Source organism: Pseudopodoces humilis, chromosome 23 (assembly GCF_049639895.1).
Source record: "Pseudopodoces humilis isolate 2021_Gansu_Grassland_sample_001 chromosome 23, ASM4963989v1, whole genome shotgun sequence".
NCBI lineage: Eukaryota > Metazoa > Chordata > Aves > Passeriformes > Paridae > Pseudopodoces > Pseudopodoces humilis.
This window is the reverse complement of record NC_142222.1, coordinates 7,648,090-7,661,376: the sequence shown is the minus strand read 5'-3', so window position 1 is coordinate 7,661,376 and position 13,287 is coordinate 7,648,090. Positions and strand designations below refer to the sequence as shown.

Here is a 13,287-nt window from a genome sequence, read left to right as displayed (position 1 = left end):
AGCAGGAATTGGGTCCAAACCACTTGGCAGGGGAAAAAAAAAATAAAATAAATCTATCTGAAAACCAAGAGCTGCTCTCACTGAGTGTGAAGGAGCTCCCTACTCACATTACAGAGAGGAAACAGGACAGAAAAGTGGTGCTGTGATGTCAATGCAAACTGCAGGTGGAAAACAGCACAGGAAATGTTGAAATAGATGGAAAAATCTTCAGTGTCCCAGGCTGACAAACAATGCAAAAAGTAAAATGTCTAGGAGTTTAGTGAGCAAGGACTCCAACTGGAGCAGAGAGAGAAGGGAGAACAGCAAAATAAGCAGGTAACATTTAAATTACTAGAGATGAGTACATGGAACTTGCTTGGCTTTGTGGAATTGACACCAAACCAAGCCACACCAGCACCTCTGTAGTCTCCTGTGCAGACAGGAAAGCAGCTGCAGCAAACCTCAGTCCAAATCTGATGTACAGAGGGGCTCCCCACAGTGATACCCTGTCCCCTGGGCCACTGCTACTGCTCCACAGCCTGCAGGCAGCCTCCACTGAAGAGCCACAGCTGCTGGGAAAGCCCAGCCCTCTGGCCTTCCCTTGATCCACACCTAAGCCTGCAAGAAAATCAGTGTCTCACCACAAATTTCACCCAATTCACCACCCACTCAACTGGAGTTGCCTATGACAGCAAAGGTGGACAATGTCACCAAGGCTCCACGCTACCTCTATGCTTTCAGCAGCCTCAGTGCCTTCAGCTCCAGTTTTGGGTTCACTTTCCTCCTGCAGCTGCAGCAGGCAGTGCTGGGCTTGCTGGCCAGGCCAGGGATGCTCACTAGATGGCAACCATCACCCAAACACAGACTCCAGAGTCCTGGACAGCCTCTGCCCAGGCTGATCCTGGCAGGACAAGATCAGCACAGCCTCAAGAATTCCATGCTGCCACAGCAAAGAGGGAAGACCGACTGAGGGGTGCCTACATGCACCAAGAGAGCTGGTTCTACTCTGTTAGCTTCTCCAAACCACTGCTGTTGAAATGGGCACATGCTGCAAGAAAATCAAAGGGCTGGATGAAGGCTCAAAAGGACAGACATGGACAATGCTGCAGCCTTGCTCTAAACAATGTGAAACAAAGGAGAAGCCTTTGCAGACAGGGCACACACCAGAAGTGCCTCAGCCAAGATGCAGCAGATGACAGATGACTTCCAAAAGTTGGATTTTCAAAACACAGCAACAGAGGTGACGAGGAGAGGCAGACAGCACAGCACTCACATCTGCCTTTCACACCATCCACGTGCACAAATTCTGAGCACCCTGAAGATAAATCTTCCAAGTAGTGTGAACTGTATGATAAAGAAAGCAGCATTCACTCCATGATTTATTCTCTACCATCCTGGTTCTTTTATTTTGAGAACAGGCTGGAACTCAGCCATCTGCTGCCAATCATTTACTGCTTTCTTGCCCTGACATTGAACAAGACAGCTTTTCTCTTAATTTAAATGAAAGCACATGGCTGCTGGACAAAACAAGGCTGACCCAACATAGGAAACCTTTATTACAGAACCTGAGATTTAACAAGGCAGGAACTCTCAGCTCCTCACAGTTTCAAAGTTACAGGTTGGACTTGATGATAGCAAAGGTCTTTTCCAACCTAGTTAATTCTGTGAAAGATAAATCTCACCTCTAAAGCCAGACTGCCTTCAGAAGCTCCAAGAAACCATCAGTATTTCCCACCTAGGGAACTTGTGTAGGACAAGGGATAAGTTGCACCTGTATTTGAAGCACAAAGAGCTGCTCTGTAACAGATTTGAGCACCACCAAGCTCAAGATCCAAGGCCTGGGTCATTCCCTTAACTAAATTCCACATGGATAGAAAGAGCTTCCCAGCAAGCCTGTGAGATGTCCCTGCCTAGTTTTAGCGGTACTAACAAGGTCTTTATTGGAAAAGAGTGGAGGTGCCTATGGAGCCAGAGGTGGTAAGATCAATCAGCAGACACCTACTGCACCACAGAATTAGTACAAGGGCAGAATTCTTTCAGTTCTCTGGAAATTTGTTCCCAGTAAGAACAGAATAAAACATTAAACTGAGAAGAAAAGAAAGTAAAATCTTTGTCTTTTGTAGTTCTGACAGGGGGACTTGTAGCACAAGAAGAAAGTTTATGAGAGGAATGTGTGGTAGAAAGCTGAGCTAATACAATCAACAGAATCAGTTTCTAGAAAAAATTAAATCCCACTGCAAGTTATCTTCTGTCCCTACTTTCTCCTGTTTCCTGAAGCCATTCAGGTTCCTCCTTCACAGAAGTTATCTGATCCTGCTTTAAAATGGCCCAGTGATGAGCTTTGTATTGATCTCCCTGCAAAAAGACTCAAAATTACACTCAACCAAACACAGCCCTAACTCTCCTGCCAGGTGATGGCACTTGCCCCCCAGCCACCCCAGGAGGTGTGTAGGGCCTGGGCTGGGGTTCAGAGCACACAGTACCTTGTCCCAGCAACTGCCCCATCGTTCTTCCCCAGGGGCTCGTCCAGCTCCACGCCGCACCACTCGCCCTTGGCAAAATCCGTCTCTCCCACGTAGCGCACGACTCCTGTCTTTGTCCCACCGACCTGCCAGAGACAAGATGTTGAGGATTAGAGGTGGCAGCACTAGCCCTGACAGCAGGGGACTGAAGCTGGGGCAGGTATTTAGAGAGGGGGACAAGGCGTCTGTGTTTTCCGTTTCAGATCTGATGGAATCAGCAGGTAGTTCTCACACCAAGTTCTCCCAGCGCTAAATTTGTCTTTCCAACAACTCTAAAGTGATTTTTGGACTGCCTGCCTCGAAAAATACCAGAGTAAATATAATGAAAACATATTTCAAGGTATCAACTAATTGCACCAAGCTACTTGAGGCCACAAAGGAGTTTAAGCCCTGCAGGCACAGCTCATACCTGCCTTACCTGGAGAGCCATCACCTGCACTGACAGGTTTTCAGCCCTGTGCTCCTTCAGCCAACAGCTTTGGGCAATACTGGGACAGGACAGCAAGAGGACAGCTGAGGCAGGAAAGCATTCATTGCTCCTCAGCTTGTAGAAACTGCTCAAAATAGAGGTGTTCCACTTTTATCTACACTTCCCACAGCAATTCCCAGTGCTGGCAAACTGCATGGGAGTGGGGCTCAGCTCACTGCCCAGGCCTCCTCCAGCACAGGTTTATTCCCCCACCATGGAGAAATAAGAATAAATCACACCTTTTTCTCCTGAGTTTACACTTAAAAGTTCTTGAAGTTTGCAGCTTACTGAGGAGACTCAAGGAGGGCAAGCAGGAACCTTGGGAGCTGTGTTTTGATCATTGCTCTGAGAGCTTGTGGCACTGAGCAGCAGCTGCCTCTGTGCTAAACACTCCCACTCAGACACTTGGGCTGAGAAAAGGAAGAAAAGAGGAGGGTGGTTCTAAAGGTTCATACTTCTAAGATCTAAGCCTTTTTAGCCTATCTCTGCTAATGCCTAAATTCAAGGAAGAAAGCTTAAAAATAAGTTTTAAAATTCAATTTGCAGCTTCATCCTGAATGACTTGCAGTTACTACTTTTATTAATATTAAATTGAACATAAAAAGGTGTCAACAGATTATTATTTTCCTACAGAAAACAGTGAGAGCTGAATGCAGAAATCTCTGGGTTTGTGTATTCCAGGGCAGGAATGTTAGTTTTACCAGTTCTAAATCCCTAAAAAAAATCGCTTATGCAAAGGGAAAAAGAGTTTTGCCAGACTAAAAATAACTGCACCTTTATGGACTAAACAGCACAGCTCTGAAATCTGGGTCCTACCTCAAGTCCTTCCAAGCATTGAAAATCACTGTACAATAATATTTGATTTACAGAGGGTGCTTTTGGCAAAGGCTGTGGGTCCTGAAAGAATGACCTGTATATGCCAGGGGGTAAATGTGTGTACCTATGGGAGATGTGGCCATCACACACTGGGGCTGTGTCCCAGTGTTCAGCAGCTGGTGAAAGGTGGAGAACTGGCTTGTGGTCAGGTTTACCTGTAAATACAGCTTACCTCCATGTGCCATCTGACCCTCAGCAGCTTTATGTGAGTAGATAAATACCATGTCATCTGAGAATGCCAGAACTGGCTGTTAGGATAAGGGGAGAAACAGACAGCCAGGAATTACAGGCCAGCCCTCTGTAAGTGAAGCTACAGGAATTTTTACAGTTTCTTTTCATCCAACCACTTATCTTTGTGCCTACCCAAGTCAGCGCTGCACAGCAATGAGTCTGACAGCACTGCTGATGCAAGACATTTCTGTGCATTCATCTGTCAGGCACTAGTGAGAAAATAATATCCTAGGGAGGTGGTGTAAGAGGGAAGCCTGGAATTACAGCATCCCCTCCTGGGGCTGTCTTTGATACCAAGTCCACCCATGTTAGTAACACAGTTTGCTCCACCACAGTCCATTTACAACTCCTGTTTAACTAGAGATAACTACAGACCCAGCAGACAAGGGCCAGGCGGTGTCTCAGCCTAAATTAATGGTTAGGAGTGTGTGCACAAACAGCCTCTAAGGGTTAATGTGGTGGCAGGGCAGCTGCTTTGGGCTATTTATTTCCCTCTTGGTTTCACTGCATAGAAACAGGATGGTTTAGGTTGGGAGGGACTTAAAGTTCATCTTGTTCCATCCCTTGTCACAGGCAGGGACACCTTCCACTACACCAGGCTGCTCCAAGCCCTGTGCAACCTTGCCCTGAACACTTCCAGGGATGGGGCAGCCACAGTTTCTCTGGACAAGCTGTGCCAGGGCCTCAGCACCCTCACCAGGAAGAATATTTCCTAATATCGACTCTTAACCCTGCTCTGTCACTTTGAAGCCATTCCCCTTATCCTGACACGACACACTCCTGCAAAAATCTTATCTAGAGAGGAAAGTGCTCCAGCTAGGAGTCCTAGATGTTTTCTTGTCTCTTGAATCCTGCAAACAGCTGGAACACTGCACTCCCCATTGCCTGTCACAAACTTCCATAGGGACAGAGATCCATCACTCCCTCACTGCCATTCTGCCACTCTCTAGTCATGACACAGCAGTTGCTGGTCTTATGGATGGAGCTCTAAGTAGGCAGTGGAATACTAAGAATCCTGCCTTGGCACAACTACAGAATGGGATCCTTCCTTCTTTTCTGCCTGGTTATCAACAAGGGAATATACCTGGTGATTGTTTGCATTGCTGCACCTCTAGGACTCCACAAAGTGGGAGAGGCTCCAATGGTTAACCAGGAAAATAAAGAGCAGGAATCGTTCCTTCTTGACACCTTGCATGCCTTTCCTGCAGCAAGGCTTCAGAGTCTCAGGCACTGGAACAGCTCAGGGACTTGGTGGCAGCAGAGCAGTGAGTTGTCTCTGCCCAAGGAGAAGGGCTTAGGCTGCAATTCTCCTACCCAGGGAGCTTCTCAGGAAATGATTTCTCACTCAGGAGGTTCAATCATTCTGCAGCTCTGGGCTGGCCCAGCAGGGCTGTGACAGGGACATAGAGGGGGGATACTGAAGAAAGAACTTGATTAGTTTATTCATGAGTGCTTTCCATCATTTGCCAGGAGCTGCAGCACACTGCAGGCAAAAACAACTGGCAGCAGACAGACAAGATGATTAAAACCACAGGCTCAGGGGGAAGGCCAGGATCCATTCTCAGCAGCCCAGGCTCCGCAGCCCTGCCCAGTGTCAGCTGAAGTGCTGCTTCACTGACTCTGCCTGTGAGTGCTGCTGCTCCAGCAGCTGCACTGGCTTTGGAGACCTGCAAGTTCCAGCAAAAAACCTGGAACCCATGCAAAAGGTATCTGGGGCAAACTAAACCAGCCACTGGGATATAACCTGGCCCTTGAGCGGTCTTATTTATTACCCCATTTCAATGCTGAAGTGCACAATTCCAGTTAGGAAATACAAGCATGGCTGAAGGGCAGAATACCTATTCTAAGGGGAATGTTTTTAGTTTAAATTATTTTTTTATTTAGGCTGACATATAATAAAACCACATACTTCCCCCACTTCTTCAGAAAGTAATGGCATCTAAGGGGGAGTGAGTTCAGCTGCTAAGAAGGCCTTTCCACAAAGAATGCAAAATACATTTTCTTAGGCAAAAAACCAAGAAGAAATTCCTCCCAGGCAGCAAATGCTCCACTGCTCTGTTTCCATCCCTTCTTTCCCCACAGAAAAGCAATAAGCCAGCCTCACATTAACACAACTTCAGCAATTATTCCATTTCGGGAAGTTCCACTGTCATGAAAGCAAAGGTTAATTGTCCCACATTTATTTGCCAGGCTTCAAGAGATGAGTTCTACAATATCAGGGCAGATTTTTCATCTCTTTAATGCAATTTTTACATCTCTGGGAAAGAGTCTGAGTGCCAAAGGCAAATATTATCTAACTCTTCTAATGGAAAGCTTCTAATGGAAAGCTGAAAGTCACTTTCTGTAAGTGCTGGAGAGTCAGAGAGGGTCTTGGAAGAAAGTAACTGAAAAGCAAAAATGTCTTCAAGCTATAATGGACTTTAATGAACTTAAAGAAAGGCAGCATCAGGAAAAGTCATACTGCAGAGAGAGCCAGGTGTCCATCTGGCCAACCTGGAAGGGTCCCCTGCAACTTTGTGCTCCATCACAAGCAATCAATAAAAACATGTCCTCCCTCATTTGAAAAGCCTTTGGTGGATTCCTTACATCTAAAAGCCACTCTCAAATAAAAATATACTCTTTTAGAAAAGGAAACACTAAGAGTAATAAAGACAATTAAAACTGTACCAATCCATAGAGGATGAGCAAAGATTTGCTCAAGGAATTTGAGGCAACTCAAGTTAATCCAGAATTATTGTTTATGTATTCCAGTACCCAACATGATTGACTGACACCTCCCATAAGTAAAATAAAAGCCAAGCACAATGAATGAACCATAACAGCAAATTATTTCTTCTTGTTATTATCTGTTCTTTTCCTGGATCTCTATGTTTGTGTGCAAACAATTCCTGGTGTTTCTGTAAGCTGAACATTCTGAAGCAGCGAGAGACTAAGCTTATTCCAGGCTCACTCTTTTGGAGATATTTATTACACTAACAAGTCATTGTAGAAACTTAATCTAATAACATCTGAGGTGGGTAAATTAACAGGCAGGGAGGGCAGGATTTTAAGGATGCAACCTCATTAAAAACAAAATAAAAACCCAAAGCATTCCCAAAACACAATTGACAGAAGCCCAGGGGAGAGATGCTCCCAGGCTGGATTCTGTGGCTATGCCAAAATTCACTCTGTGGGCCCTACTGAGGTGAGCAGAGTGTTCAGGGAACAGGTCCTGTCCCAGAGAACTTATGGTCAGAAGAAAGGGGTAAAACAAGTCTGGAGAAAATCATTCCATTGCTTGCCTGGCTCAGAATGAACAGTCAGGTTTATCACAGATTTTATATTTTGCAATTTGCCTTCTATGACTGCTGCTTCTGAAATCTTAAGTTCTCACCTGAACACTCTCCCCACTCCCTGCAAGAGGTAAAGGAGAAAATGGGAGCAAATAAACTGATCAAAAGAGGACAGATCCTCAGGTTGATTTTCCCCTGTGTGTGGCTGCTCTAACACACCAACACGAAGTTCAGGATTTCTACTTTCTGCAGTTCAAGACTTGTCCAGTACAAGAGGTACTTTGGAACACGTTCTCCTGCACCAATGTGAAGGAGACATGTCCAGAAGATGCAGCAGCATCCCAAACAACGCTGGAGATGTTTGATGCCTCCTTGGCCCAGGCATCTCCCAAGACCACGCTCCATCCCACACCTCACCACCAAAACTTCTCCTCCTTTTGTCTCATCCTGAAGCTGACCAGGAACACTCAGCAGAGGGACAAATCCTTGTCCTTTGCCAGAGGGACCCCACAACGAACTCACCAGCACTCGATCTCCCAGCCGTAAGTCCTTCTCCCCTTTTTTCACGGAGCCGCTGTCCGAGAGGTTTGATCCGGACTCGTTGCCCGTCTTCATGGCGCTGTTGAGGACGCTCTCCCGCAGCGGGATCACGCGAGTGGACAGAGGTGGAGTGGCCGTCCCCGAGTGCAGTGACAAGTTCTGAGCCGTCAGGGAGTCCACGGAGGGGGCGTCACTCCCTGAGCCCTCGGCCACCGGCTGCCGTGTCAGCTTGGATGGTCGCGTAAAAATCCCCTGCAGCGGCTGGCACTCGAAGTACCGCACTCCTCCGACAGAGCCGTCATTCTTACCCACAGGGTCATCCAGAACAACCCCTGCCCACTGGCCTGGAGCAAACTGAGTTTCCCCAAGGTACTGGATCACGCCTGGCTTCACTCCGTTCACCCAGACACGTTCGCCCACCACGAAGTCTCCCAGGAAATCATCGCCCACCTCGGCAACCTTTGAACCCGACTTCTCGGTGCTGGTGGTGGATGTGGTACCCTGCTTGTGTAAAGGTGAGCCTGTGAGTCAAGGAAAAAGAGGTTTTGGTATAAGGAGAAATCCTAGAAGGAAGCCAAAACATCAGGAAAAGGTGTTTACAGAAAGGAAACATCTGGGACAACAACTGAAATTGCAGGTGTGCGCCCTGTGGAGATTAAACCTGAGCAATGCCACTACTCACACACCTTCCTCAGATCGGAGGATTGCAGATCAGAATCTGCACAGATTCTCCATCTGCTGCCCAGTTTCTGCAGGTCTCACACAGAACAAACATAAAGAAATGACCCCATGTCCCCATCCCCTTTACAATACCTCAGGCCCCTCACAGCTCCCAGAGGGGCTGCACTAGTGTGGAAAAGCTCAAAGGGACAGGAGTGGTGGTAAGAGCTTAAGGACTGGCCAAAGGGAGCCAAATGAACTGCTGCTTTGCAGAAAGAAGCCAAAGTCATCCTTTTACCCCCCAAAATAAATCAAAATATATATTTATTTTTCCCTTGAAGTATGAGGCACTGATGTTTTAGTACTTGGGACTATGAGAACCGCATTGAGTGTCCCACCAATGGCACTAACAGCCCCTGTGGGACCACACAGCAGCCTCCAAAAATCCCCCATTTTTCCCAGCTGCTGCTGTGCCCTTTGCTGGAGCAAATGCAGCAGCAAGCAGACAATCTGGGGTATGTTCAATATAAACATATTGGACAATATATAATATTCTCTTTAAACAAGAAGCATCTACAAACCCTCATGCACAGCCCTCCAGGGCCACACAATGTGCATGGAACTCAAGATAGCTGACCCTTTTTCCAGCACCAGCCTTCCAGCAATTCCCTGCTTCCCAGGGAAGGAAAACTGCAGGTGATGCTGGTATTCACTGTTCTGTTCACACTCTCCAGCAGAGTCTTGATTGGCCAAACTCTCCATAATACAAAAGGGAACCCTTAAATACATGACAGGTGCCTGAATGGGAACAGAGTCAACCCAAGCAAACGAGACAGCAGTGACCCAATTCTTGCTGACCCCATTGTCAAACACTCCTATCACAAACTTTGGGCTTTCAGCCTGGGCCCCAGGCAACAAATGACAAGGACATGTGACCTTCATTAAAACTCTCTGAGGGTTAAAGGGGGAGGTTGAGTAAAGCCCTAAAAGAAACCACAAGAGAAACTGAGAAACCTTGCAAAATAAGATCCAGCAAGTCACATACCAGGTACCTTCAGCCATCCTCAGCTCTCATTAGCCCTGAGGTCCCAAGTGTGGTTCTCCCACACAGCTGATGTAGGGAGTGCTTGGAGGAGACTCGGTCCCACATATCCTGCACTCAGTGAAAGCTCTTCAGCCAAACTTTCAGCTGAAGTGGCACCACTTTTCTGGGTGCCACTAACCAGAAAAGTCTAAAGCACACCCAGGAAAAAAATAAATTATTTGCTATCAGAGAAGGCTGTCAGAGGACACCCTGAGCAGCTGCAGAGACAAGCCAAACTTGAGTGCTTATGTGTAACGAAGTGTGAAACTTGCTCAGCCTCAGCCATCACTGTGGCTCAGCCCACAGCATTTCCACAAGTAATGGGCCTGACAGATCAGGCTCAGCTCCTAGAAAGAGTGAAAAACATAAAAGCTCTCAAAGCAAGATACTCTGAAGCTTTGCTAGTAAAGAGGAAAGAAAAGAGCAGCAGGGCAATAACATGAAGAACTTAATTTCTGCTAAATCATGTGTGTTATGAGGGACCAGTTTTGACACTTTGGTTCTTATTAGACTCCAGAGTCAACACTTGAGAAATTCCTATGGCCACCAGTTTGGGGCCCCTGGAAGCAGTACCTCTGCCTGGTCTGAACCTTATCTGAACAAGAAGAGAGCAGCAATGAAGGTGTGATTGTACAAATGCCTCTCATGAGCAGAAGTATCTCCAAGCAGCACGCTGGGCTGGAGCTGGAACAACCCTTGAGAAGATCAGCACAGCATAAAACACAGGGAATGTTCAAGCAAATCCCATGATGGGCACAGGAAGGACAGCAAACCCTTCAGCAGCAGAGCTCAAGCAAAGAAAGGCAGGAAGGCTGCCCAAGGCTGAACAAACAATGCAGCAGGATTTAAAACTGCATTTAGACTCATATTTCACTGCAAGAGCAAACACCTTCAAAACTGATTTGGACCAAGAAAAAAATAAAGAACAGTTCAATAGATACCTGATGCAACACTGTCTTCTCCCAAAAGTCAAAATTTTAGTGGAACTTTACACACTCTTGTTCATTTTAGGTGCCTGTCTGACAGGCAGGTATGTTGAACTACAGTAATTACATCTCAGGGAAACAATCTTATTCCAGGCTCCTGAGCAGTGCAGGCAGAAGCATCATTATTCTTGAGCATGAGGTGAATTATTCAAAAGTACAGGATGTAAATAAGGAACTGCCTGAAGGTTCACCTTGTTTATTATGGCCACAATGTAGAAACTTTTGTTTTACATGGCTTTCATTACCCACATGTGAAATAATAACCACAGAGCAGCTAATGGGCTTTTTTATGCAGCAGGTTTTCAGAGAAGCCAAGAGTAACCATGATCAAGTTGAACTCATTTCCCTTGGATTTTACTAACCCATTAACTAGATGGTCAGACAGCATCTGGAGTAGTCCAAGCAGACTTGAGCTCTGATCCTCCCAGGCAGGTGTCTGGTCACCAGCCTTCCAGAAGGCAAATGAGTAACTTGATTTCGATGCCATGAGTATCTTAGGATAGCCCAAAAGTGAGAGCAGCTGATGGCACTGCTCTCAGAGACCTGACGTCGGTGTTGCCACTCTCCAGCTACTTCTTACAGCTGAAGGGAAATCCACCCAAGAGGATTGCCATGAAAGATTCCTGAGCTTTCCCAGCCCACAGGCACCTAAGGAGTTGGTCTATTGGTCTGTGTCACTTGGATTTGCTGTTTTGAAGAAGAAAAGTCATTTTCTAGTCAGGCTCCCCAGACAAATTCCAACAAGTTCCAAAAAACTCACTAAGAAAAAAGTTCCAAGAAGCAGCAAAACAAGGCTACAGATCTCAGGTATGAAATTGAGAAGGGTTATGCAACAACAAACAGAACAAACTGGGTACTTTCTACCCCAACCCTGCTGATGCCAACCAAGAAGCCACAGGAACTCTCTGAAGGTCACTGCTAGGCTTCTAACTCAGCAGCTCACCTGGAAGCCAGAGATGAGGAAGGCTCTTCCTGCTTGATCCAAGGGGTTCTCCCTGTGCTGCTCTGTCCAGCACAGACCTCACTTGCTAGTCAGGACTCTGACAGGAGCGACTGCCATCCTCCTCTCACTGGGACCAGGCTCCAAGACACAATAAGCAGTGAGCAGGATCTCTTCCACTCGGGCTTTCCAACTTTACAATCCTATTGTGTTTGTTAGCTGGCTCATTCTTTTTGGATTAAATGGGCTTCCTGTAGGTCACAGCTTCCAGGGCTGAGCAGCAACTTGTAAATCAGAGTCACAGCATCCACTAAACACACTTCTTACCCAGCTCCAAATCTCTACTTTCCCTTTGGCCTTCACAAAGCTGACACATTAACCACTACAGCAAACCTGGTGCTTAGAGCTCTTTCTGAAAACTCATCCCATCAGCTTTAGGGACCCACACTGACAGGGCACAAGTACTTCAGAAGCCAAATTCCTACCAGCCAGGAGCTGGAGAGGTGAAAAGTTTAACTGAAGTTTCAGCCTGTTCACAGGGCTCTTGTTACCGTGTCAATGAAAGCCATGTGTCCAAAATCCCTCCAAGCACAAGGGTTTCTGCAAAGAGGACATGGATTCTTCCAGCTCTTGGAAACTGCTGTAGGAAGGAGTGAACAGAAGCTTTGTATAGTACAGAAGGAAGAAGCTCCCCACCTCAAGAAAGCTCTGGAAACTCTGAAGTGGGAGGAAGAGAGCACTTGCCCTGCAGCATCAGCAGGAATGGCTTTTCTCTGCAGCATCCCTGACAACATGCTCAGCCACATCCACTGAACCCATCCATCCCCTCACTCCCTCCACATCTTCTGACCTCCCACAGCACTCCAGTTGCTCATTTCTTAACACCAGGCAACTGAAACAAAGGGGAAAGGAAACTTGTATCTAAAGGGGAGGAGAGAGAGGAAGGGAAGAGCAGTTTAGTGTGAGAAGCAGGGCACAGTGAGCGTTGCCCATGTTATTTCCTACTCCCTGCAGAACCCTTTTGTAGTCTGACTGCTCCCAAGGCACATGCCAGGCACCACAACTGCCAAAGGACTCAGAAATGCAACAGCCTGTTGTGTTGCCATGGGAATCAGGAGACAAGCAGTTAATTGATAAAATGGAGGCACACTAGATTTAAAAGAAAGAGGAAAGAAAAAAAAAACAACAAAAAACCACAACCCCAAAAAACCCCAAGAACAACAAAAAAACAACACACATAGAAAAAACCCCAACCAACCAAAGAAAAAATGACAAAACAACAACAAAAAAACCCAAAACCACAACCAAACAAAAAGAAGAGATTCCAGAGCAGGGTCTTGTATCAGGAAGGAGAAATAAGCACAAACACTGTATTTACAGAAGAGCTTTACAGTGCCCCTAAAGGAGGTCTTTTTCCTTTTGTATTTTAATTTTCAGAGGTTTTTACCCTCAAACATCACCACATCACAAGACAGCCTGACATGCAGCACAGAGCTGCCCACCCACTGCTGGCTGCATTCCCTTTTCAATGGTAATCAATAAACTTCTCATCCACTACCTAGCAACAAAAGGTGCCCCAGCCCAGCAGAACTGCCACTGTCACAAGACTGAAGACACTTCACCTTCATGTCACTGGCCCCTGCTGTAGATGCCACTAACCTGTGACAGGGCAGCGAGCTGTGCAGTCTGTGAGCATCTCAAAGTGCAGCCTTGCAACCCAGACTGGTC

At 46.5% G+C, this 13,287-nt stretch overlaps 1 protein-coding gene across 6 annotated transcripts in view; it reads right to left on the bottom strand.

Moving 5' to 3' along the window:
• CLIP2 (CAP-Gly domain containing linker protein 2) overlaps positions 1-13,287 on the bottom strand; it is a 70,364-nt gene that overhangs the window by 25,252 nt on the left and 31,825 nt on the right. For all 6 annotated transcript variants that reach the window (XM_088066180.1, XM_088066182.1, XM_088066181.1 and 3 more), the window contains 2 exons: positions 7,872-8,410; positions 2,463-2,587 (listed from right to left, as the gene is read on the bottom strand). In XM_088066180.1, the coding sequence (XP_087922306.1) occupies positions 2,463-2,587; positions 7,872-8,410 (664 nt within the window). The remainder of the gene's footprint in view (positions 1-2,462; positions 2,588-7,871; positions 8,411-13,287) is intronic.